The sequence below is a fragment of the Megalobrama amblycephala genome, linkage group LG1 (assembly GCF_018812025.1).
Source record: "Megalobrama amblycephala isolate DHTTF-2021 linkage group LG1, ASM1881202v1, whole genome shotgun sequence".
In the NCBI taxonomy this organism is placed as follows: Eukaryota; Metazoa; Chordata; class Actinopteri; order Cypriniformes; family Xenocyprididae; genus Megalobrama; species Megalobrama amblycephala.
The window spans coordinates 38,427,816-38,452,197 of NC_063044.1; the positions used below are offsets into that span (position 1 = coordinate 38,427,816).

Genomic DNA, 24,382 nt, shown 5'->3' on the forward strand with positions numbered 1-24,382 from the left:
ACCTTTATTACTGCTAAAGGGTTAATATAAAACTCTTAGCTTTATCATTTACTTATTTGACCATTTTGTTGTTCTGCCCCTTTGAATTAATTGCTTTTTTTTTCTTTCTTTTTTTGCTTCTGTGCCTTTAAGACTTCTATGTTAACAGCATTCAGCTGTGACAGATTCACAAAACAATCTGCTCTGAAATGTGTCAAATCGTTAAGATCGATAATGTAAAAATAAAGGTATAAAGCAAACTTCAACTGCTTGTTGCCAATCTTGGGACCCTTCAGAAGAATATGCAGAGCTGTAGGTGCTACACATAAGCAGGAACGTCACAGCATTTTGCAACTTTTCCGTATTTTACTTGTCAATTCTGGTGTTTATAGAATAATAGTATCTTTCATAATAATGTGACTGGGTGGGCCAAGTTTCCAGATATCAAAGTTGATGTGGAATTGTGGACAATTGTATGTTAATGTCTTTTTATGGGTTTCTGACATCAGAGTTGATTGTGCAGTTAAGCTATAATTGGTATTTTTAGACTTAAAGGCCATTCACACCAAGTAGGATAACTATAACAGTAACTAGTTCTGTAAAGTTTTAATAATCCTTCTAATTCTATGAGAATACATAAGTTCATACCACAGCTATAACGGCACAGAGGAACGATCTCATTGGAGTCACTTTCAGATCTTTTTTTTTTTCCAGCTAATGCGTTAAATGTATGTATACCATACATAATGAACCATTATGTTTTTATTACTTTAGAATGAGCAATTTCTATCTCATACACTGCGGGTCCCCCCCGTCAAGTCGCCATTATGCCAGCATGTTTCTACAGCAGCCCTAAATGGACAAACTGCTCTACAGAGCGTGTTTAGTCACTATGTTGTTCTTCTTCTAAATGGTTCATGTTTTTAGAGGCAGCTTGCATCGTCACTACAGTGAATATGCACAAAGTAGTAGTAGTAGTCGTCTGGTTTATTAGAAGCAGAGATCGTTCTTTGTTAGAAGAAGAAACCTCATTGTTTCACACAGGCTACTCTCTGGTGATTCAGACAATGGCATCTTTGTCTTGTGTCGGCCAGACGGCCACCGTAGCTTCTCTGAAAGGGAGGGGTGTGCGCCGTTAGTTGCAGTTCGCAACCTCAACACTAGATGTAGCTAAAATTTACACATTGCACTTTTAAAACATTGACCGCTAATCAGAAGCCACCCGACTTTAAAGAGCTCAAGCGTTTAAAGTGGCAGGTGACATAATTGCAACGCTTATAATAAACATAATGTTATCTTCCATTGGTTTGGATGCAAATATAGTTATCAAGTTATCTTTAGTTTATAATTATTGTTTTTGGTGTGAATTGGCCCTTACGATGACGACGTTTTGAGTTAATAAAATTACAGTATGGATGATCTTTTTTTACCATAAGTGTGGATCAATTGATTCGGCACATGCACAGTGAGCCTTTTCAAGCGCTTGCACTGATGTCCATGTGGATATGAATATTGAGCTGTACATCGATAGTTTGCACTAACATTGGCGGACTATGCTGATGATAAAAAGGACTTCATGTGTACTGTTTGCGAGCTGACGAGGCATGCAGCAAGTATACTTTGGGCTTAACTTAAATTAAATAAAGAAAACATCTAACAGGTAGTTGGACAAGCCCACTGTTTCTAATTTAATATTTTTTACACAGCCTGCTGAGAAGGCATGCCTTGTAAGAAAAATGGAAACAGATTGCAACTTGGCGACAACAACAACAACAGCAGCAGCAGGCATCACTGTAGCCTGGGGCCTCATCTGTCCAACTAAATACTTTTGCTTTTTATTCATCCTTCTGCTGTCTCCCGTTTCTTCACTTCGGCGACCTCACCTTTCAGCCCTTCGTGTCACAGAACTCTGCCTGACTGACGTCTCTCCTCAGGACGAATGACACCAAACAGGAGCTAGATTCTCTTCCTGAGGCAGTCAAGAGGAGCTCGGCTCATCCTACTGTGGCACATCTCTAGTTATATTATGGCTGGAGTTTAGATAAAGGCTTTGTGAAAGAGTTCACACACTAAGAATACTGACCAAACAAGCATTTACACAATTTTTTCACTACAGAATGCAACCATGGCTATCTGGGGAGGAAAAAGAAAAAGATGAAACTTGAAAATGGTAAAGTTTGATGTTTATTTATTCTTTTTTTCACAAATAAAAAGAAAGTACTCATGCTGAATCATCACAGGAAAGAAAATAAAGGCTCAGTCCATATACCAGTACCAATCTTGCTCTTCTGAGAACATTAGATGAATAATAGCACTCTATGAATTTTGGAATGCAGTAAAAAAGTCTAAGCTTTAGTCATGTCCTCCTCCACATACATGTTTTGTATATGTGTGTTATTTTTGTGGGCATATCAGTGTGTGTATATTTTTGTGTATGAGCAAATGTGTTTTTGTAAGGTCTGCTTGACCTAGTCCTCAGCGGTTTTGATGACCTGGAACAATGTGACGTTGTAGAGGACTTGATGTCCGTTGTTCCAAGTGTAGAGCACTCGTTCTCGGGGGTTGTAGTCCATCATGGAGATGTGGGAGTATTGGTTATGGAAGGGGATGTCTGTGTACTCATAGGTTGAGGTGTTGGTGTAATATGCGAAGTAGATCTTAGCACCAGCCAGATGGGAATTGGTGACGTAGAGTGTGCCACAGATCATGAACGACTCACCGGCGCTCCGTTTGGGGAAGCCTGTGTCCCACGTCTGAAGCACTTCCAGGCTTTGTGGCTCCAGACGGCTAATGACGATGTTTCCAGCGTTGGGAATGGTGGTGTAGACGGCCCACAGCCCGTTCTCATCGGCCATGAGGTCGATGTCGGATGATCCGCCCCAGGAGTAAGGGAAGGTGTTGTTATAGCCCGCGCCGCTAAGACTGCGCTGCACCAGGACACTTCGGGATCGGAAGTGGTACTTGATGAGGATGTTACTCTGGTATTTGTTGTAGTAGAGGGAGCCGTTGTAGACCACGTGGCCTGTACCAGCCCAAGGGTGGGGCAGGAGATGCTGCACAAAATTCTGGCCCTTCATGAAGTCATTCATTGTGCGGTACTCCAGCACACGACGTCCCTTAAAGTAACCGTCCATTGACCACACCTGAGACAGAATAAGATACAGAAATGTAAAATGCATGATGGTTAAAATGTATATACTGCAGTGTCATTATATGCAGTGTTAAAACAAATTTAGATATTTTTGTTAACTGAATAAAAAATTTAAAATAAACTAAAATACATTTTGATGACTCCAAAACTACTGTAAAATAAAATAAAAATGGCCACAACTTTTTTGATACATGGTATACAGTCAAAAATTATTCAGACATTTTTTATATTTTTGATATATTTTTACTAGTGGGTGCAGGATACTATAGTTCATTTATGTAAGTGAGGATAGCAAAATAAAGTAAACTGTGACATATTATACCCAAACATTCTTCATACAGTGGACTAGCAGTAAAATTGATAAATATTTGTAACCAAAAATTATTCTGACACTTTGACCTGACCATGTTTTGCTTAAGTGTTATCTGACATAATTAAGATTATTTTTTTCTGACACAGTTTAACTCTGAGATCTTGTCATATTTTATTACCATTTTTTTAAACTATAGAGAATAAACTGTATTAATGACTGAAATGTTCAAGGTGTCTGAATAAATTTTGGTTCGACTGTATTATAAAACTTGAAACCTTTACAACCCGCTTGAATTAAACATGAAAGTGCCATTAAATTACACACTAGACTGTGCTAAGAAATGTAATACCCTAAAACACTAAAAAAGAAATTAAAGGCAGAAATTGAAAAAAAGCTAAATCTAAAATAAAACTAATAAGTTGAAAACTACATAAAAATGAACAAATCTTTACCCAAACTCTTAATTTGTAAGACATTTCTTAGTCACTAATCCATGTTCCATGACCAAGTGAACTCCTTTGTACAAAAGCACTGATGTTCTTTTTTTCATTTAAGCACAAGATGCTCTTTGGATTATTTTGCAAATTATGCTGAAGGATCATCAGCTTTTACATAAACTTGTGGCGTTCATGCAGCTTGAGTGCTGGTGATATTAAAGCTAAATGGGGATATATACGAGATATTAAGACAATTGAATTACAAATAAACAATGAAATTGAAAAAGAATGCAAAACAGAAGCTTTTTCACTAGTGGTCCCAGACTTTTGGTCCCTTCTGTATGTATAAGAATGAACCAGGTTAGAAATGAAAGCTGAGATTTGTGTGCCGAGAATGGAGTAGAGAAAGTGTATACCTGGATGAAAGTACAGTACATCAAAAGAGACGCCATCTCCTGACTTACTTTTGAGAGAGTGACAGCAGAGCCTTTCTTCCTGTGTAACCAGCAGTGACTCTCACTGTGCACAGTCAGTGTGTTTTTTGTGTGTGTGTGTGTGTGTGTGTGTGTGTGTGTGTGTGTGTGTGTGTGTTGTCAAATCTATTGATCTGCTCGCTGTGTGGGAGTGGAGGTGCTGTATGTGCTCTGCGCTCGGCTGCAGCAGTTGTTCCCTGCCCTTTTCCACTCCACATTCACAGGAAATCAATCCTGTTAGCAGTTCTCCATCTCTCTCTGCTCTCTCTTCTCCTTACTCGCCATCACTGTATGACGCTGAAGTATCTATCAGGCACACAATAGCTATGCTGTGCTCCCATCTTTACTAAGCCATGCACTGTGCACTCTTTATTAACACATCGTAATGAAACTTCAGACAGTCAGCTTATTTAGGATGGTTATTATGTTCTTTCTCCTGCATAATGAAGCCCCTCTGAGGATTTAACGCTCCCCTGCTATATTTTGCCTCCTCCTTCCTCCCTCCCTGGTTCTTCCCCCATTTCTCATTCCACAGAGAGATGCAGTGCGTTTTTATTTTTAGGCTACTGTGGGGCTGCCTGATGACTTGAGAGGAGGAGAGCAGGTGACTTATGGACAGGCAGGATAATTGGAACATTAAGTATAGCATTTCCTTTGTGGGCTAAACGAGTCCCTGTAGATCGGCGAGTGGAGCTGTGGTCACACTGTGGTCGGCCCATCTCAGACTCCGTATTCTCTTCTGAAAAGAATAGCATATGTTGTGCTTTGCATGCTGGTGTCTGCATCTTGGTGAATCTATGGACAGTGAATGCTAAGATGATGCCTGCCTGATTGATATGACTTTTAGTTCCATTGTGGTGATGTATTTGTCACTTTACCTGACTGTTGATTGATATTGGCAAGTAATGCGAACGACAAAGGACTGTATCATTGGAGATCAACTTTCAGCTTACAGTATCAATTTAGATGGCCACGTGGAACAGAATAAATGATGATCATTGCCTGTTGTCCTTTTCATGTCAGTCATTTTATAGTGGAAATGTAAAAAGACTGAAGGCTAAATGGACAGAGAGAATGACAGATAGAACGAATGATAGAGAAAAAAAGAACACTTTATTTCACAGAATTTACTTCTATTAATTTTTTTTATATATTCCTCTGCCTATCATTCTAGTTCACAATTCCAATTCAACTTCACATTCATGAATTAAAAAAAAGACAAAAAGTTGTTTAATTTGTCAACCCTTTTCTCCACCAACATTGTCAGGGTCGTCACCAAAACTAACTTAGCCAGTGAAAAATTTAGGTTTATATGGGCTGGCCCTAGTGTTGTAGTCAAGACCACCTAAACTAAGACCAAGTCGAGACCAAGACCAGTGTGTGTCGAGGCCAAAACAAAACCAAGACTTTGGGGGTTTGATCCAAACAAGACCAAGACCAAGGCAAGTCTGGACCAAGTCAAGACCAAGACCAGACTAGCACTCCTAAAATTAATCTGAAAGATCCACATTTATTGCCTGAGAAATGTCTTATTTTTAATCAATAATTACAATTAGAATAATAAGACACTATATAGAGCTGTTACCAATCAATTGAAAAACTGTAATCAATTGAAAAACTCCAATCAATTAATGATGTTAACAAAGAAATCAGACAATGCAATGACAATTTAGCGATATCCCCTCTGTTGTGGTCTTGACCGGTCTTGAAATAAAATCCCAAGTCCTTTTAGTCTGAGACCAAGACAAGACCGAGACCAAATGTGGCCAAGACCAAGACAAGACCTTCAAAAAATGGCCTTAAGACCGGTCTCGAGTACTACAACACTAGTTGGCCCACTCGCAACTGGACCCAATGAGGAGAGTACACCTTAGAGCTTTCAACACTGCTTTTAGGGACCCTGGAGAGTTTAGCTCCAACCCTAATCAAACACTCCTGAACCAGCTAATCAAGCTCTTTAGGATCGCTTGAAAATCACATTGGTGTGAAATTCAGATGTGCTGAAGCAGGTTGGATATAAACTTTCCTGGACAGTGAATCTCCAGGAGGAGGCTCCTGCTCACTTCTGCCAAAAATATGTTAGATTTTATCCTGGTCCCACCAGAAACTTTCACATTTTGTCCCGTTCCCTCTCGCAAAACCCCAGGTCTAAGCTGAGATTCTGCCTCATTCTGGTGTCTGTAGGCTATTTTTTCCAATTTTCTGCACACACGACGTTTGAGATCTCCAGTTGCAAACTTATGAGTGCTGTTATTATATTTTGCAGGAGCCCATGAGTCATTTCTTTCTCCTGCTTGCCATGCACATAGTATCTTCTCTCCTGCATCCACACTCAGCAATTCAAAACTTGCCCCTCACCACACCCAGTTGCATTGGGTCCTATGGATGGCAACCTCTAGGTTGAAGACCTCTGGCTTAAAGGCTTGTTTCCCAACCCTGTTCCTGCAGGCACACCAACAGTTCACATTTTTGATATCTCCTTTATCTGACCCATACATTTCTGGTATTGAAGTGTCCACTAATGAGTTGATTCATTGAATCACATGTGATTGATTAGGAAGAGTTCATAAATCATAGTATTGGTGTGCCTCTAGGAACAGGGTTGGGAAACACTGCCTTAGAAGACCTTGTGGACAACTCTGGCTGCTAGTAATTCCTTGCAGTGATTGGCGTTTACCTAAACAAGTTGTTAATATCCAACCCACTGATGGAGTAATTAATATGGGGACTGTGGTTCTGACAGGAGATGTGAGGATAGAGAGAAGAATGGAGTGAGAGTATAAGCATAATAGAGAAGGAAAGAGAGGGAGGGAGGGAGAAAAATGGTGGAAGAACCATCCATCAGTGACTCAGCTCTCACTGCTGAGGAGCAGCTTCATTGTACCAAAACACTGACTCAGTCACATTGTGTGTGTGATTGTGTGTCTACGGGGAGAGACGGCTCATCATAGCAGTGGCAGTGATGGAGTGATAGAGTGTTGCGGCACGGTCCTTCTTACCCTATTATCGGAGCTAGGGATCATTGTGTCAGTCATCCAGGAGCCGAACCTTGACCCTGAGGCGCGAACAGTGATGGGGTTACTGACGCCAGTTAGCTTCCCGCAACCTGGTGATAGAACACAGGGGGAACCATAAATGACGGCTTCAACTGAACTCAGATGAACCAGTCAGCATTAAATTGCTAAAAGCGACATTTATGGAGCAGAACGAATATCTATTAGATCACCCTTTTTAGATTTTCTTGTGAAGTCATCAGTTTCATCCTGAATAGAACATGAGCTTGTCTCATCATGCATCTGAAAGCCAATTATTCTTTCAGCCAAATGAACTTTGGACATTTCAGTACAAAGCTTGCTAGCTGGCTGTTTTTAACGTTCTAACGTTAAATTGCTTACCTAATTGGACAGCAAGCACATTTTGACTTAATTGGGTCTAATGTGGTCTCCCCAACCATCAGACATGTCTAGTTTACTTTTGCTTTTTCAATTTAAAAGTAAATTACTGCAGCTGCTCTAAAATAACCCTGCAAATAATCATGCCAAACGAGTCCTGCGCTGAGAATCCTACAAGTCAAAAGTCTGTTTTCTTGTTGTATCAGGTCACATACTGCTAGATAGCTCCTATTCCTGATTATTAAAATCAGCTCAAACCCACTTCTACTAGACGCCTTACCGAGTTTCTGCATGCAGGAGTGCAGGCGAGTCTCCAGTAATAGCACTCGCTGCCTGAGCTCCTCGTAGTCGTAGGCTCCCATCTCCTCTTGAATGGCCATGAGTACCAGGGACAGATTCCTCACCTCCTCCCTCAGCTGCAGGATCATTCTCGCATCTGCTTTGTACTGCTCCACCACTGGCAGCAGGGGAAGCAGCTGAGTAACCTTGTCCTTTAACTCCTGAGGGAGAAGGAAGGAGTGCAATGGAGGTTAGGAGAGAAAATGAAAGCCGAGAAACAGTTAATCTCCCTCTCATAGAGGTTTGGGAATCTACATGGGCTCTCATTAACTATTCAGCATGTTCATCTCCAACCTTTCATCTCGCATGACCGGTCTCCTGCCCCTGGGTCCGAATGTATCCTCACATGAGAACCGAGTAATGATTCTATGCATCTCTGACAATCTTCCACCCATCCGACACAGGCCCACTCATTCCCATTTCTACCAGCAAGACTCTAATGCCACGTCATTCATTCATGACTATTAGGTCTGGCCAATCACTGCTTGACACTTGGAGTATATAAGTACTGAAACCTCTGTTTTACGTTTACAGTTGATGATGCTCACGTTCCCCTCCATACTTCCCACCACCACCACCAGGTTGGTTCCCATCTATCTGTCGGGGGTAGGCTTCGCCCCTGCCTTCATCTTCATGCAGGATCAGCAAAATCTGCATCCCTCAAGATTTGGACTAAGGACCTAAGTCAAAGAACTCTTCCTATACAACTAGACATGAATCATTGTAGCTCACTACCATCTGTTAATACTTTTTGGAACAAATACCATGTAAAAAGTTCACCTGCCCTCTGAGTCTTTCCAGTAGAACCTCGTTGTGACCAAGCGGCTATGAAAGAGCTAAAACTTGTGGGCTGATCTCAGCTCAGCTTAGCAATCATTTACTGCACCCAGGCCGGCCTGTCATAGGCTGAGGTATATCAATAAAGGGGGTCTGAACAGCAGGTGTATCAATAAAGCATGCTCACCACAGGAGGGGCTGTTTCCTCCTTGTTAAAGTTTATCGTAAATCTAGTGATGGAGCTGCTCTCAGCCCTGCGGCGCCACATCATAAATCTCATTTTCCTGTTCCGAGACACAAAAATTTAGTCTCGTTAATCTCCCGCCCTGCCATAGGCGACTTTGAGCTCTCTACATTCATCAGCAGCCTCGCCGAAATAAAGCCTGGCTTTGAGACTCCCACTCTTTGAAAAAGTGCTTTTAACACTGGCACATCTCGCAAATTTTTCACAGCTCCAGCAGAGAAGAAGGAAGGAAAAAAGGATTATGGTGCTTTGAACATGTATTGATAGATGAGGAATGATTTCTGGAAAATTTCGGAATCATATTCTATGCAGCGTTTGGTGAGATGAGTCAGACCGCAGCAGAGCGGGGTGGATGGGTAAGTGGTGGTAGTGCATTTTGAATGATAGTGATACCCCTGGGAAGAGTGTCTGTGGCTTCCATCCCACTCTTTTTAGCAGACGGCTGCATGTTACTCATCTTAAAGCGTGCTCTTCCATTTAGTCCTCTGTATATCGGTACAGAGTCCTTCAACTATTCTGAGATCATACAGAGCTACAAGCACACTATCCTATTCAAAAAAGAACAGAAAAACATAACCTTTTGTATGCACATACACACACACACACTTATTACTGAAACAAGCTCTAGGTTTTGAGTATAAATATTTGATGTGTATTTGAATTCTCTCAGAGGACCTTTGGTATGTCTCAATTAAACATAAAAATCAAGTGGTATTGAAGGTTTGTGCCAGTGTCTATGTCACATAGGGGCAGAGGTGCTGGAACAAGTTTTAGAGTAGAGTGGCTGAAGGTAGGCAGGTTGTGATGTCACAATATAAAAATACTGAGGCTGTGAATACTAATTAGTGTGCACTAACATTGCTCAATCTACAGTCATGTTACCAAATGATTATTCATGATCTAACCTTAGCCTTGAATGATCCCAGCAAACACAAAAAATTGTTAGCTGGGGTTTGCTAAGTGTTTTAAACGTTTCACATAGTTTTGACATTGAGAACCAGTATGAAGCCAGTTTTACATTTCAGACACTTTTTAATATTCATTAATTAATATATTCAGTGTGTGTCTGTACAGTTCAAGTATCAAGTTTGAATAGACTTATTTCAAATATCATCTACACAATTAAAACTGTCTTGACCTTTTCCGATTGACATTTTCTCTACATAAATCTAAGCTTACTCTCCAGAAATCCCTGTAAGTTTTTCTTTTTTGACTATCACTGATGAGGATCTGAACTAAACATGGGGGGTTGTGAGTGTAGGCACTGTGAGAAGAAAGGCACCTGAAAACTCTTGGGGTTGAGGCTGCGTGGATTTTCAGAGGCGGTCTTCAGTTTGCCATCCACTGTTTTCATGAGGTTCTCTGTGTCTCTCACATACTGCAGGTCTCTGAACGTCCTCAGATCTAGCACCTCCATGGATTGAGTTATATTCTGAACCTGTTACATACCACAAAACACAAAGTCAAAACAGTGTGATGCATCAGGGAATGTTTTTTGAGGGCACAACAGCGTGACGCCTTCAATTTGTTGTAGTTCAAATCAGCCTTCCTACATATTCAGACCTCCCACTGAGCGTCTTGCCCACATCAACACACAGGCGACGGGAGCGTGACTGTTGATCAGCACACACACCAAACTCGCTCCTATAAACTCCTACATACTCCCGGAGTACACATACACACACAGAAAGATTCACACACCCTGCTCTTGGCTGCACTTAAGAGAATCAAACAGGACATAGATTGTATGCTGGTATTCTCCTCATGTCCACACTGATGTGCATGAGGGCCCTTGTCTAATGAGCTGATCTGCATAGCTGTCAGACCCAATGGTCACACTTAGCGCTGAGGATTGTGGATGTTTGGACTTGGGCAAGGGTTAGGTGGGATCACATATTCACTGTGCATTCAGTTATTATTTGTCATGCATGTCGCTGAATGCTTAGGAGGACTGAGCATGCACACTCTCACACACAAGAAGCTGGGTGGTGGTAGTTTAATTCTGAACACATCTCTTTCAGAGAGGGACTGACCCAGGTGTCCTCATTAGTCTGCATTTTATTAAGCAGGAGCATTAGTGCCTCGCAGCTGCTGGCATAGCCACACACACATTTTATTGTCTGACTGGTTGAGTTATGTTGGAGTACGGCTGTAGATAAGGTGTTTAGACCCTGACAGCGGGGCAAGGCAGGATTTAAGGTAGAGTTTGTGGCAGAATTTATAGGGATATAGTTCACCCAAAAATTCTGTCATAATTTACTGCCTCTTATGTCGTTGCAACTTTTTTATGACTTCCTTTCTTCTGCAGAACACAAAAGAAGATATTTTTGCCCATACAGTATTATAAAAAGTCAATGAAGGGATCGTGATAACTTTAGTGAACAGAGTGATTCTTAATTCACTCTCAAATCAAAACATTCATTAACTTGCATGTACACAGACTACATCAAATATGATGACACAAACCTCAAATATCATGATGGTTGGTCACATCCCAGACAGCAATATAGTGTGGCCCAGATCCGGCCTACATCTGGTACATGTGGGCCGGATCTGGGCCGACACTATGTTGCTGTCAGGGATGGCATTGAGAACCAAGGTTTGATGTTAAATGACTTTGAGGTTAAGTTTTGATGTATGTTGTGTATGTTTGTGTTAATCAATGATTTGATTTGATAGTGAATAAAGGCTATTCATCTGTTCAACATACAAAGAGATTGTATCACTTTAGGAGACTTACAATATACCAGCCAAGTTGTATGGATTAATTTCATGCTACCTTTATGTCCTTTTTGTAGCTTAAAGGTAGGGTAGGCATTTTTTTTTATAAACACTTTTTGTTTTACTGGTTGAAACTTTCTTCACATCCTGACAGCAGTCAATAATAGAAGTGGTCTAAATGTTAAAAAAAATTACATATATCTTCTGTGGAAGTCTTAGGACCAAAAAAATGTTCATCCAATCATGATGTCCTACCTGCCTGTCAACATATGTATTTCCATACCTCCACGCACATGCTCACGCAGACATCACTCGTCATCAGCGCTCCTCCTGAACCAAAACAACAAGCTTATGCTGCATTCATGCCATGTTGTAACCGTAATTACGAGATGGCAACCCATGACGTTCTATCTGGAGCTGTTCACGTCCTCAGACTTGTTTTTTTTTTGCGTTTCTGTGTCAACACTATCAACGCCGAAATGAATCTGCAGCAGTCAGGTGGTACAAGTAAGAGCTCTGTAAGTTGTTTACGTTTTTGTAATGTTATGTGCTTTGATTCGGAGGAGGCGTAGAGAGGGTGGGATTTTATGCTTTCAAAGCTAGCTTGCTATTGCTCTATGAAATTCCCTACCCTACCTTTAAAAGATTTGGACCCCAGTGACTCTCAAAGTATAGAAACATTCGCTGAAACATTCGTCAAACTATCTTCCCCCGCCCCCCCAGGAAAACACAATCTTAAGAAAGAGATTGGAATGACATGAGGGTGAATAAACGATGACAGAATTTTACTTTTTAGGTAATCTATTCCTTTAAGGTAGAGTTTGCAGCAGAATTTGAGGCAGAGTTATATTGTGATTGGCATTGGTGTGTGTCTTGTGCCACATTGACTTACTCTGTCTGGAGTCCCAAATTTGCCACCTCAGGAATCCCTCTCCAAACTGTTTTAATTTGAACCTCTATTCCTCTCTTTCTGCTTCTCTTTTCATCTTTGCCTCCATCAGCTGTGCTCATTAACTAGTCAAACAGCTGCTTCCTATTGTAGTGTGATTCCAAATCTCTCTCTGATTCAGTGAGCGTGATGTTGATGGGGACGTGTGGCTCTTAATGGACTGCTGTTCACAGATGAGGCTGGAAACCACTGAGGGGTTGGTGAGGAAGAGGAAATAAGAGCCAGTCAGCTAGCTGAGAATCCAACACTCTATTTATGCCGACACTCTGCATTTAACTGCCAATCGATTGAACCGTGCATATCAACAGACTTAATATCCAACCTTTTCTCTGTAGCAAAACATCTCTCTCTCTCTCTTTGATTTCTTTTCATATTTTAATTTCTCTACTTCACAGCACACCCTGATTTTGCTGAGTTAGACATGCTCCTGGGTCAACATATTTTGTTGATCCAGAAACAACATTCCTGTTCACAAATTTAGTCCTAACCCCATCATTACCCCCAAACCCAACACTACCCATAACTTATCCCTAAAATCAAAAGGAAATGATTGGTGAATAGCACTTATGTAAAAGCACCAAACCCTGATTGTAAGCCTAAACTTAACAAAAGCTCTGAACTTGTCCCTCAAAACTGATTGGTTGATTGGAATGTTGATCCAGGTACGTGCTGTACTTGGTAAAAACTGGTTGACAAGCCTCACCAGCTAAGTTTTGCTATTTAACAGTCTGGCTATTGGGTTCCACCGATAGAGCAGCCAAAAAAAAAAACACTAGGCACAAGGCATACTAGAAACTTCCAGTCAGTTGTGTTGAGACAAGCTGGAGCTAATCTCTCCAGGACTGACTTTGGACAACCCTGATGTACAATATAACCCCACTTGATATCTAGAACACATGTAAAATTTAGATGGGCTTAGATGGGATTTAGATGGGTCTTTTGTGTTCAGCAGATGAAAGAAATATATGATATATTCGAAATACATTCTGTCATCAATTATTTGCCGATGATGTGAGAATTTTTCTGCTTCTTTAAACAGGGTCTCTGTGTGTGAATTTCAGGCTTTTAGTAAAGCCCTGTGCATTGAGTGCTCCATTTCCTGATTTAGGAGGTACTTTATACTTTTTTTCCAGCCGTTCTTTGCTTGGTCTTAGTCTAATGAGTATGATTAGGAAAAAAATAAAAACGGCTCAGCAGAATGAATCCAATTTCACAGCAGTATTTAGGACACGTCCTCTTTTAGGCGGTTGTTTGCATTATGTATCTTCACAAACTTTCTCTAATGGAGAACAGTATTATGTAATATTTGGTATCTATGTTTAATGACTGCACAATATGTACAAAACATTACTCTGCTAATGAATGTCACCTTCTCCATAAGTTGACGGAGCTGTCTGCTGCGCGGGTCTCGATTACACATGTTCTGTGCTGGAGCCACAACGGTGCAGATACATTTCCCATCTGCGTCCTGTGCCGAGCTGTAGATCTGCCAGCCCTCCTCTGGGCTTGGATACAGGGCCTGCATAGAGAAAGAGATGGAGAGATGAAAAAAGAGATGCATGGAGAGACAGAGTAAAATGCATGAGCAAAATAGAATGTGGCATCTGTGAGAGGAGGAGGTTTTGATCAGCTTAGACACTCTGAGGAAATAGAGTGGCTTTGGATCGATAAAGCTGCTTTTTCATAGGGGGTGGAGTCAGGAGATGGATGTCTTGAAACAATGTACATGCTCAAATGTGCTCACACACGTTGGGTTTTCATGTTTTATGGGGACATACCATAGACTTAAAGATTTTTTATACTGTACAAACAGTATATTCTATCCCCTTACCCATCACAACCCATCACAAAAAAATAAATAAATAATAAAAAATATGATTTATAAGCTGTTTTCCTCATGGGGACCAACAAATGTTCCCACAAGGCCATTAGGGAGGCACCGATCATCATTTTTCATGGCAGATTCCAGTTTTTTTTACAAGCAAATTGGCCAATTCATTTACGGTTGCCGACTGTTTTTCTTTAAGTACATTTATTTGTAGTCTATTTGCTCTATTAGAGGCCAAACTGGCCTTAAACAAAAAATATCTGCAGCCATTTGAAATTAGAGGCAACCACTGCATTTTAATCACACTCCAAACAAGGATGCTATATGTAGCATGAACAGTTGTTTTCAATATTCAATATTTACATTTTTCTCACATTTTTCTTCGCATCGCGAACAGTGAGATTGCTGTGCCTGGTACAGTTTCTGCTCTGCTATGCTATCTTATGTGCATCAGTCTTCAGCGCTTCCCATCTCTGGCTTGTGTTAATAGTCTGTTTACAGACTTCTTTATAATTCCACACAAATTACATTTTGGGAAATTACTGAAATGCAGTTTGTGTGCAAGTCCAGAAAAGAGATTGGCTACAATAAAACTAAAATCTAGCCGGTTGCTGATTGTGTGTTTGGAGAAAAAATATCATCTGTTCTGATTTATGTCCGGTTGACTGATTGCCATCTTTTTTAGGAACATTTTGTCTCCAGAACATAGGGAATACCTGAACCACACACATACACAGATATTTGCTTTTTATCATAGTGGAGACTTTCCATTGACTCCTATTGTTTTTATTTTGATATTTGATATGTTCTACCCCTTCTGCTAAATCAAAACTCTGCTTTTTCATTAATGGAATAGTGAAATAGTTAATGAAAAGTTAACCTCAATCCACAACATTAGTGGCATAATGTTTATTACCAAAATAACCATGTCCATATTTTCCTTTTAAAAAACAACACACAAGGTTATATTGAGGTATTTACAAAGGAACTAAATGGGGCCAATTTTGGGAGGATTTAAAAGCAGAAGTGTCAAGCTTATCATTTTAAAAAGGCACTTAAAAATTGTGTATTATTTGAGCTGTAAAGTGGTTTTAATATGTTTTATGGTTTATGGTGTTGTGTTAACTTGTCAACCAAATTGTAAAATTAAATATGCACAATTTACACAATTAGCAAGCAATTTTTTAAAACTAAAATCATGTTAAAAGACATTGTTCTCTTGTGGCTATAGTATTGAAATATTTTATTCTTAACTGGTTGGTCCTATTTACTTCCATATTAAGTGCCTCACTGTAGCTTAGATTTTTAAGTGGAAATTAATTGTTGTGGTAATCAACATTATACTTAACTTGACTGAACCAGGAATATTCTTTTAAGACGCTATTTGGTATGTTTATGAAGCTGGTGATTTCAGGTTTTACTATCCTTAAAGACTAAAAGAAGAATAAAGCCAGGTTGGATTAAAGACAGATAGCATTTACAAGTAGCAATAAAATGTCTCCTTCTGCTCTAACCTTCCTGTTTTCATTCTTTCGTACCCTCTACGGTGTTTTTCACTCTCACGCTTCGCTCTCTCTCTCTCCCCACACTTCCCCGATCAGATTAAATGACCGAGTGGACAGAGAGACTATGTGATTGGAGAGTAAAGCAGCAGCCGCCCCATGAGCTCACTGTCACATCCTGTCACTCCTGCCAATCCCTGCCACTCTCTGCTCTCTTTCTGTCTCCTTTATTTTTTCACTCCTTTTCTTCCACACTCTGTCCTCTCCTCACCTTCCCATCGTTCTCATCTGTCCTTTCTTCCTGTGTCTTCGGCTTTTTTCATCCCTGAGCAATTTCTCTTTCTCGCTCACTCAATTTAATTCAAATTACGGCAATTCAACTCAATAATGCTTTATTAGACTGCCAGGCAAATGTAATTTCACAAAATCAAAAGGAATTGATTTGTAAATTTAGCTGTGGAGGCAATAAAAAAATAAAGGTTCCACAAATGCAAATAATCACAATGAGTGTTATTCAGTCAAGTCAAAATTATCTGGATATCTCCTTTCCCAATACATATTGTTTTAATGCAACTTTACATTTGGTCACACTGTTTTGTCTTAATAAAACCTCAGTGCTTTACCATAGAGAAATTAGGGCTAGGCGTTTGGTGATATGATGAAATTTGGGGTATGACGAGATCTCGTGCCACAAGATCTCGCAAGATTAAAATGTGATGAGATTTCTTGTCTAAGCGAAAAGCTGTCTTGCAATATTGCCATGACGGAGTGTGAGGGTGAAATTAGGATAGAGTAGGATCCACTGTCGTTTTTCTTTTTATAGAAATAAAATCCATTTAATTCAGTTGAATAACAGTTCAATCCCATCCAGCTCATTCAACACGAGCAGCAGAATCATACGTAGTGCAGCTGGAATCAGAGTTCACTGATCAAATAACAAGAGCAAGTGACGAGATGACTGACAAGACCATGGCAGAGGATTCATTCCACAACAGAGCCTAGCGTCTGACAAAATGTCTTGTATTGTAGAATGTGCGCTCAGCATCACCGCTTCCTATTCACAAAGTATGCGCAATCACAAAATCGAAAGCGAAAGTAAAACGCGATTTCAATACCCAGCATTTTGAAATCAGCTCTCTGATGCATGCAAATATCTCCCAATATGAAAGCTATCTTTGGCTGGGCAGTGTAGTTGTAAGCATCTCTCAGCTCTGTATCATGATTGAAGAAAAATTTGGTCTCTATTTGCACTTTGAGTATTGAGAGAGGACTTTGATTATGGTTGCACTTATTGTTTGCACTTAATAAGACTAAGAGAAAACTGTTATTAATTTTTATTTATACTGTTTTATTTCTTTGATCAATTTGTGGAAAGGAGTTCAGTTAGGAGGTCAGAAGTTCTCATATTGAAATCATACAGAAGAAAAGTCAGTCAGTTGAGTTTGTGGCAAAACCTTTTATGGTGCTTGAGTATTGTTGTCTTTTACTGCATATGATAATTCGGTAGCACTTTACAATAAGGTCCATTAGTTAAACATTAGATAATGTATTATCTAACATGAACTAACCATGAGACAATACATTTGTTACTGTATTTACTAATCTTCGTTAACATTAGTAAATGAAAATACAGTTGTTCATTGTTTGTTCATGTTAGTTCACAGTGCATTAACTAATGTATTAGTAAATGTTGAAATTAACATTAACAAAGATTAATCAAGTGCAGTTCATTATTAGTTCATGTTAACTAATTCAGTTAACTAATGAACCTTATTGTAAAGTGTTACCGATAATTCATACTCAGAAAGTAGAACTGAAATGACATTCATTTCAAGATGATTAGTTAAAACATTTCATAAGCACCTGCAGACGATTTTTCTTGCTATGTATTTCGTCATTGAGGATTTCTTCTGTAAAAATCTTGTCTCGAGTATACGAGTGATCTTTTAGATTTAGAGCTTGTTATATTGTATAACAGTTATTTATAGTGTTGTCTAATATATCAGTGCCTCGGCACACATATGAACGTTTAAAGGCAATTAAGAGATTTAAATACTGGTCGGTATTGTTCTATAAAGAGATTTAAATGTTGGTCAGCTTTGTTCTAAGCGAGAGTAAGCCATTTTGAGCCGTTTTAATGAAAATACGATTGGTTATCGCAGGTGAAAGTCTGAAAAAGTCCTGAAGTAAAAAAAAAATAGGCACTTTATGCGCTCAGCTACCTTGACAAACAACTCTGATTATATCAAGCCTTCTCAATTTCTGTGCTTTGAATGTCAGTTTTGTTTCATTTGACAATTTCTTTGACTTCTTTACTAGTCAAGTAACGTGCAAATTTTCGATCCCTTTGAAGGTCTGTGTTCATTCATTGTGGAGTTGCAATTCATTTAAACTGTCTAATGATGCTTGTCTTTTCAATTTTATCAGTTTGTTGAGTCTGAAGATGCAAGCAAAAAACTGATTGTTGTTTTGATTAATTTTGGCTTGAGAGCATTTCTCTCGGTGTATCTATTTCCCTGATTTATTCTCCATCTGTCTCTCCCCTTGAGCATATTTTCATTTAGGTAGCATCATGGACTCCCTATTTTCAGTAACAACCTCTCTTTCTTTCTCTCTCTCAAAGGGAAAAAAAACGCATACAAAAAAAAAAAGAAATACACAAAACACTCAAACACGATGAAATGACATTAAATATTAAAGGTCTAAAAATACACCAAACTGCTTTTTTTGACCCAGTAGATTAGGACACGCATAAAATCTCCCATCTCATTCCGGTGAAGGTGCTTGCAAAGCCTGAAGGCATGAGAGACAGACACACATGAGAGTGCCTGACACACACACTGTTCCCAGTGGTTCAGATTCACACTCAGATTTGATAAGGTTGGTCTTGGCTCAGACATTAGCCTCGTTCCTTCTGTTCATCTAACCTCTTGCTTGTACAGTACATGGTGATTTGCATAAGAATGCCACATACTGTTATAAATGCTGTCTATGGGAACGGTGCTATTTTCCTGTCCAGTCTGGCTTTCAGCAGCTGTCAAATCTAGCAAGGTCTTCACTTCCATTAGCAGTGATTTTCTGCGCTTCGTGTCACTGTCATAAAACACTTGCTGAAACTGCTCTGCCATCCCGGATGGAATTTTCCCAGGTGAGCTGATGCAGAAATCCAACCTTCTCTGCGAGATCAGCACGGACAGGTCTGCCGCTTGGGCTCTGTCTGGCTCCATGCGTTGGCGGTCCGCTCTGCTAAACACTCATAACCGATATGAGACCAGCCCAAGCGTATCTCGCCCTGGCCTGAAAGAATGCGCTCTTGCTCGGGTCTTCGATTCCCAGCCGAGTGTATTACCACCCTAACATTTCATCATCAGTCTCATTCCCATCCCGACGGACCTACGGCTTAGTGTCTGAGCACGTCAGATACGGTTAGCGTCGAGCTTCGGCTCAATCTATACGCCAATCTGCCACCCGCAGCCCCTCAAGAGCATAAAACTGTCGCATCAATCATCAGTGCGGTACATGCACCTCACATGTTAAACATCAGCGTGGCACGTGTGCCCATCCGACGGCTGGGGGGCCAATGGGGAGCGGCGCTTTCTCATAACTATGCTTTCTGTTCATTAATGTTGCATAAATGTTGAGTTTTAATTTAAGAACTGATTAGAATCACCCCTGGACTCATTACCACCCACCAATTCATTCTGCTGTAATTTCCTCTCATCTACTGCTAATGGCAGAATAGAGAACGGGGGGCACACACACACGCCATATCACTCACAAATGTGTGAAGCATCTCGTCCTTATTCTGATCTTCCCTTCCCATCTATATACTGTATGTGAGTGCATGTTACGGAATAGGCCAGTTATTTATGAACAAACAGGTCAGATGAAATGAGCCACGGTTTAATTACGGTTGAGCTGTCATCCGTAAACGTCAGGGTGAGTGTATCCGCATCCATCTGTTATTTTACCTCCCATTTGCATTTAACACTCTGCAAACGATCAAATTACTCTGTCAGTAGTGCGCAGTCTATTTGCCGGCATTTAAGCTGACGAGCGAGTGAATTAATTATCAGTGAAGTTGCTGATTACACGTTTCTAATACTGTATCTTAACCAGTTGCGACATGATAAAGCAGAAAGCATGTCTATGTTCGTTTTAGTTGTCCTAAATTGCTGTGATCATGACATCAAGACATTTTGTCAGCTGCTTGGTTTCTATTTCTGCTGCATTGAGCAGGGTAACCCTGTCTGCGGTGAAATCACAGTGGCCCATCTACACATAATTAGCCATTTTCACACTTTCGGGTTTTTGGCTTCCGGAATGGCCCAAGCTTTTTCCGGTAACAGTGATAGATAGCTGAGCCTAAGAACCAAGTCTTTTTATGAATTAAATGTCATGAAAATGTTTGAACAGTCTTGGTGATTTATTGGTGACACAGAGCTCTCATTAAGAGCTAAATTTAAGAACTAATTCGAAGTGATGGCGGTTAAATCGGTTATATTCTCTGTGTCTGTTTGGCGCGGCTGTGCATTATCTCACTCCATGTGCTGTAAAGAAAGTGCCTGCGTCTCAATGTGCATACTATCCATCCTAAATAGTATGTGACGGATAGGGTGGATAGTGTGCACATTGGGATGCAGGGAGTGTTTTTCGCAAAGTGCTGGGGAAATGATCGGCTGGCAGCTCCCTTATCACGCAGACCTGATCCTCTGATTCATAATGAGGAGCAGGATCGCTCGAACCCTGGATGTTTCTGGATATAAACACTTCCGTCGTCTCTAAATGATATTTCATCTCATTCACTCATTTTTTTTTTTTACTGTCATCATCATCTTAAAGTCTGTAATATGCATAACCCATTACACTGTAAAAAAAATAAAATAAAAGTTGCTGTCTTAAATTTTTAAGTACAATCAACTTGGATGTTTAAGTCATTTTAACTTAAAGTCCCCCTGAAATCAAAATTTAAGTTTTTTAGTTTTTAGTATGAATATGGTAGCCTTAAAGTTATGAATAATCTGTTGTGTTCCAAAACAATGACAAAATTCGCATTTAGGAGATATAAGCATTCAAAACTTCAAAACTTCAAAACTTTTTCATGCATCACATCGCACTTCAGCTTCTCGTCAAATCTTCTGTCCAATCAAATGCTTTCTAGAATCTGAAGTCCCGCCCCCTCATACACTCTTACAGACACTGAAGCCTCGGCTGAAATCGGTCATTTGCTCACACATTTACTAGTTTCTACATGGTGAATGGCACATAGTGCACTATATAGTGGATAGGGAACGATTTAGACAGTGTAAATGTCTGTTCGATATATCAACACACTGAATAATGCTGCGCGTTCCAACACTCTTCAGTGGGTCTTTAAATTATATTAAACTGACTTAATAAAAAAAGTTGAAAATTGCTTGAAGCAAAGTTAAACATATGTTGTCATAACTTATTGATCATGTAATTTTTTACAGTGTAGTAGTATTGTTGCTGTTGCAAAATGAATGCAAAGACTGATAGTTGTGTACAGAATGGTGTTAGAAATTAATTCTTAGTTTAACCATTTTAATCGGTCAGGATTAGTTATAACATATGCTTGAAAGCGGGATGTAATGCCATGAGATTAATACATCTATATATTTGTAAAACGTATTAAACTCACGACAATATTATGTATCTCTCACGACTTTATATCCTGCATTGAAGCATATATTGGGAGGTTTTTTTTTTTTTATGAATAAATTATATAAATAATGTTCGTCGTATAGTGATACGAGCAGGGGAATTGCTGAATGAGTAGCTGCGTAGACTATACTGTATGACAGCTGGTGAAATAAAACCACCCGCCGGTAAAATCGGTCTGAGCGGCCGTATAAGCTACAAACAAGTAGAAAATAATTTCTTTGTAGATTATACAACAGCAACTTGGAAAACAGACAAAACAGAAAAGTTAAGAAGCGATGTTTAAGAAAAGTGCATATTTATCTAATAGCTGCAGACCCATAGCGGAACTAACTTTACCCCGTGTCAAGTAATTTCCGATTCTTGTGAAAACGGATAATTGTATATAAAAGATGTAAGATAAAAGTCATTTGTTTTCCATGTTTTAAACTCAGATTATTAATAGTTGTTTTGAAAAATGTACACTTTTATGAGATGAAGATGCCAGTTATATAATGGCAGCCTAATAAAAGCCATTTTAATCTATGTTAAGGGGGCAGCCATGTTGAATCACATGACTCACTGGCTGTGTCTCAATCAGCTTCCAAGGTAGTGAATACATATATTGTAAACAAAAGGTCGGTCACTGGTAACATTATGACCCTGGCTCACTACACATTGGGACACTGATGACTGTAATTCTGGCGACATGACAACATCCTCATTGTACAACATCACTACTGACTTGTTTGTAATGCTATTTAAAGTGGAAGATTTGCGAAGCTCCCCCTACAGGTTCCTTCAGTGAATCACATTGTCGTAAATACTCCAAGCGCAGCTCTGGACTACAACGACTACAACGCTCACCAGCACAGTAGTTTTGCAAATACAGTACAAGAAATCTCGATGGAGGTGGGTAATTTTCGAAATTGTCTTATAAAGTCATAATATATACATTGTTTTTGAATTACCGTAAAGCATTTTGTCACTCTCGCGTGAACATGAACATGAGGCGAGATTGTTTCGGGTCGGCAAAGCTCAACTTGCAAGTGCTGTTTTCTGGCATAGACGTGCCAGAGGGGGTTAGTGCACGCCTCAAACACACCACTACAAGTCAATTAACCATCGTAAGGACTTAAAACTTAGTCATAAAACTATTTATGAAGGTAAAAAAAGTTACTTAGTTCTGCTTTAAAGTACATTATACTTAAATTTTTTACATATCCCTTCAACATATCAGCTGTAAATTAATTATAAATGTTAGCTAGATTATGTTCACTACTTGTTTATCAATGCATGTTTATTATGAAATTAGGGCTGTTGCCTTAATTTGATTAAAATTATTACAGGTCATCTTACATTTCATGAAGTTGACAAACATGAAGCAGGGCAACCAACTCACTGCGTGATGAAGCCTATATATAGAATGCAGTTAAAATGCCCCTAAAATTCAAGATATCAGAGCAAAAATGTCCCTGTATGAGTTTTCCTCTTATTTTTGTATCATATGGTGGAGCAATAACACAAGTAACGAGCACAATATCATGATTGCTGTTTTTGTCTCGGATAGCACAAGTGCTATGATTTTATCCAACAGTTCAATAATTAAGAAGTCAATATTGTTTTATTTTAGACACAATATTTTGTCAGTTTTGCCAATGAAAATATTACCTATAAATCCAGAAGCGAACTGTTGTGCGTCTCCGAGCAACACATCAGTGTTTCTAAATGAAAAAAATATATCCATACTAATAAAAAACCCATTAAAAGTATAATTTACCCAAAAATGAAAATTCTGTCATTATTTACTCACCCTCATGGCCATTGAAGCCTAAGACTTTATGTTTAATAAATCCTATGTTGAATCAAGTTTTCTGAAGCTACTTTTTGTAATATCTATTTGGTGCTTTATTCCTTTAACACAATAATGACTTTAAATGATCTTTTGGGTGTAATTTCTCAGCCAAAATTTGATGTGCCACATTGTGTAATTAGATTTAAAAAATGTAATCGCATTTCCTCAATAATCTCAAAACCATTTCCAGTGACTCCTCAAATATGCAATTTGGGGTTAATTCCTGTAAATTTATCATTATCAGATTATCATATTAAAATGACTGACATTTGCGTATTTCTTGAAAGACGATTAGTAGCATTATACTGTGGTTAAAATATTTTTAAAAATATGTATTTTCTTGGGATATTTTCTTGGGCTGTCAAACGATTAATCGCATACAAAATAGTTTGCATAATATATGTACGAGTACTGTGTGAAATTAATATGTACATATAAATACACACACATTTATGTATATATTTAAGAGAAATATGTAATTTATGTACAAAATATTTTTATTTATATATAATATAAATTATATAAATATAAATAAATACATATACTTGTTAATATTTCTTAAATATATACATGAATATGTTTGTATTTATATATACATATTAATTACACACAGTACATCCACATATATTAGGCAAACTCAAACTTTTATTTTGTATGCGATTTGTAACACGATTAATTGTTTGACAGCACTACATCTTAAATGATTAATGTTCAATAAAGAAGTATAATTAAATAAATGTTTTTTTTTTAAATATCTGTAT

At 39.0% G+C, this 24,382-nt stretch overlaps 1 protein-coding gene across 2 annotated transcripts in view; it reads right to left on the reverse strand.

The window, feature by feature from the left end:
• Positions 1-2,150: 2,150 nt before the first annotated feature.
• Positions 2,151-24,382, reverse strand: part of olfm2a (olfactomedin 2a) — a 99,830-nt gene continuing 77,598 nt past the window's right edge. For both annotated transcript variants that reach the window (XM_048191965.1, XM_048191955.1), the window contains exons 2-6: positions 14,145-14,294; positions 10,388-10,543; positions 8,026-8,245; positions 7,353-7,459; positions 2,151-3,122 (exon numbers count right to left, since the gene is read on the reverse strand). In XM_048191965.1, the coding sequence (XP_048047922.1) occupies positions 2,448-3,122; positions 7,353-7,459; positions 8,026-8,245; positions 10,388-10,543; positions 14,145-14,294 (1,308 nt within the window). In that variant the 3' untranslated portion in view covers positions 2,151-2,447. The remainder of the gene's footprint in view (positions 3,123-7,352; positions 7,460-8,025; positions 8,246-10,387; positions 10,544-14,144; positions 14,295-24,382) is intronic.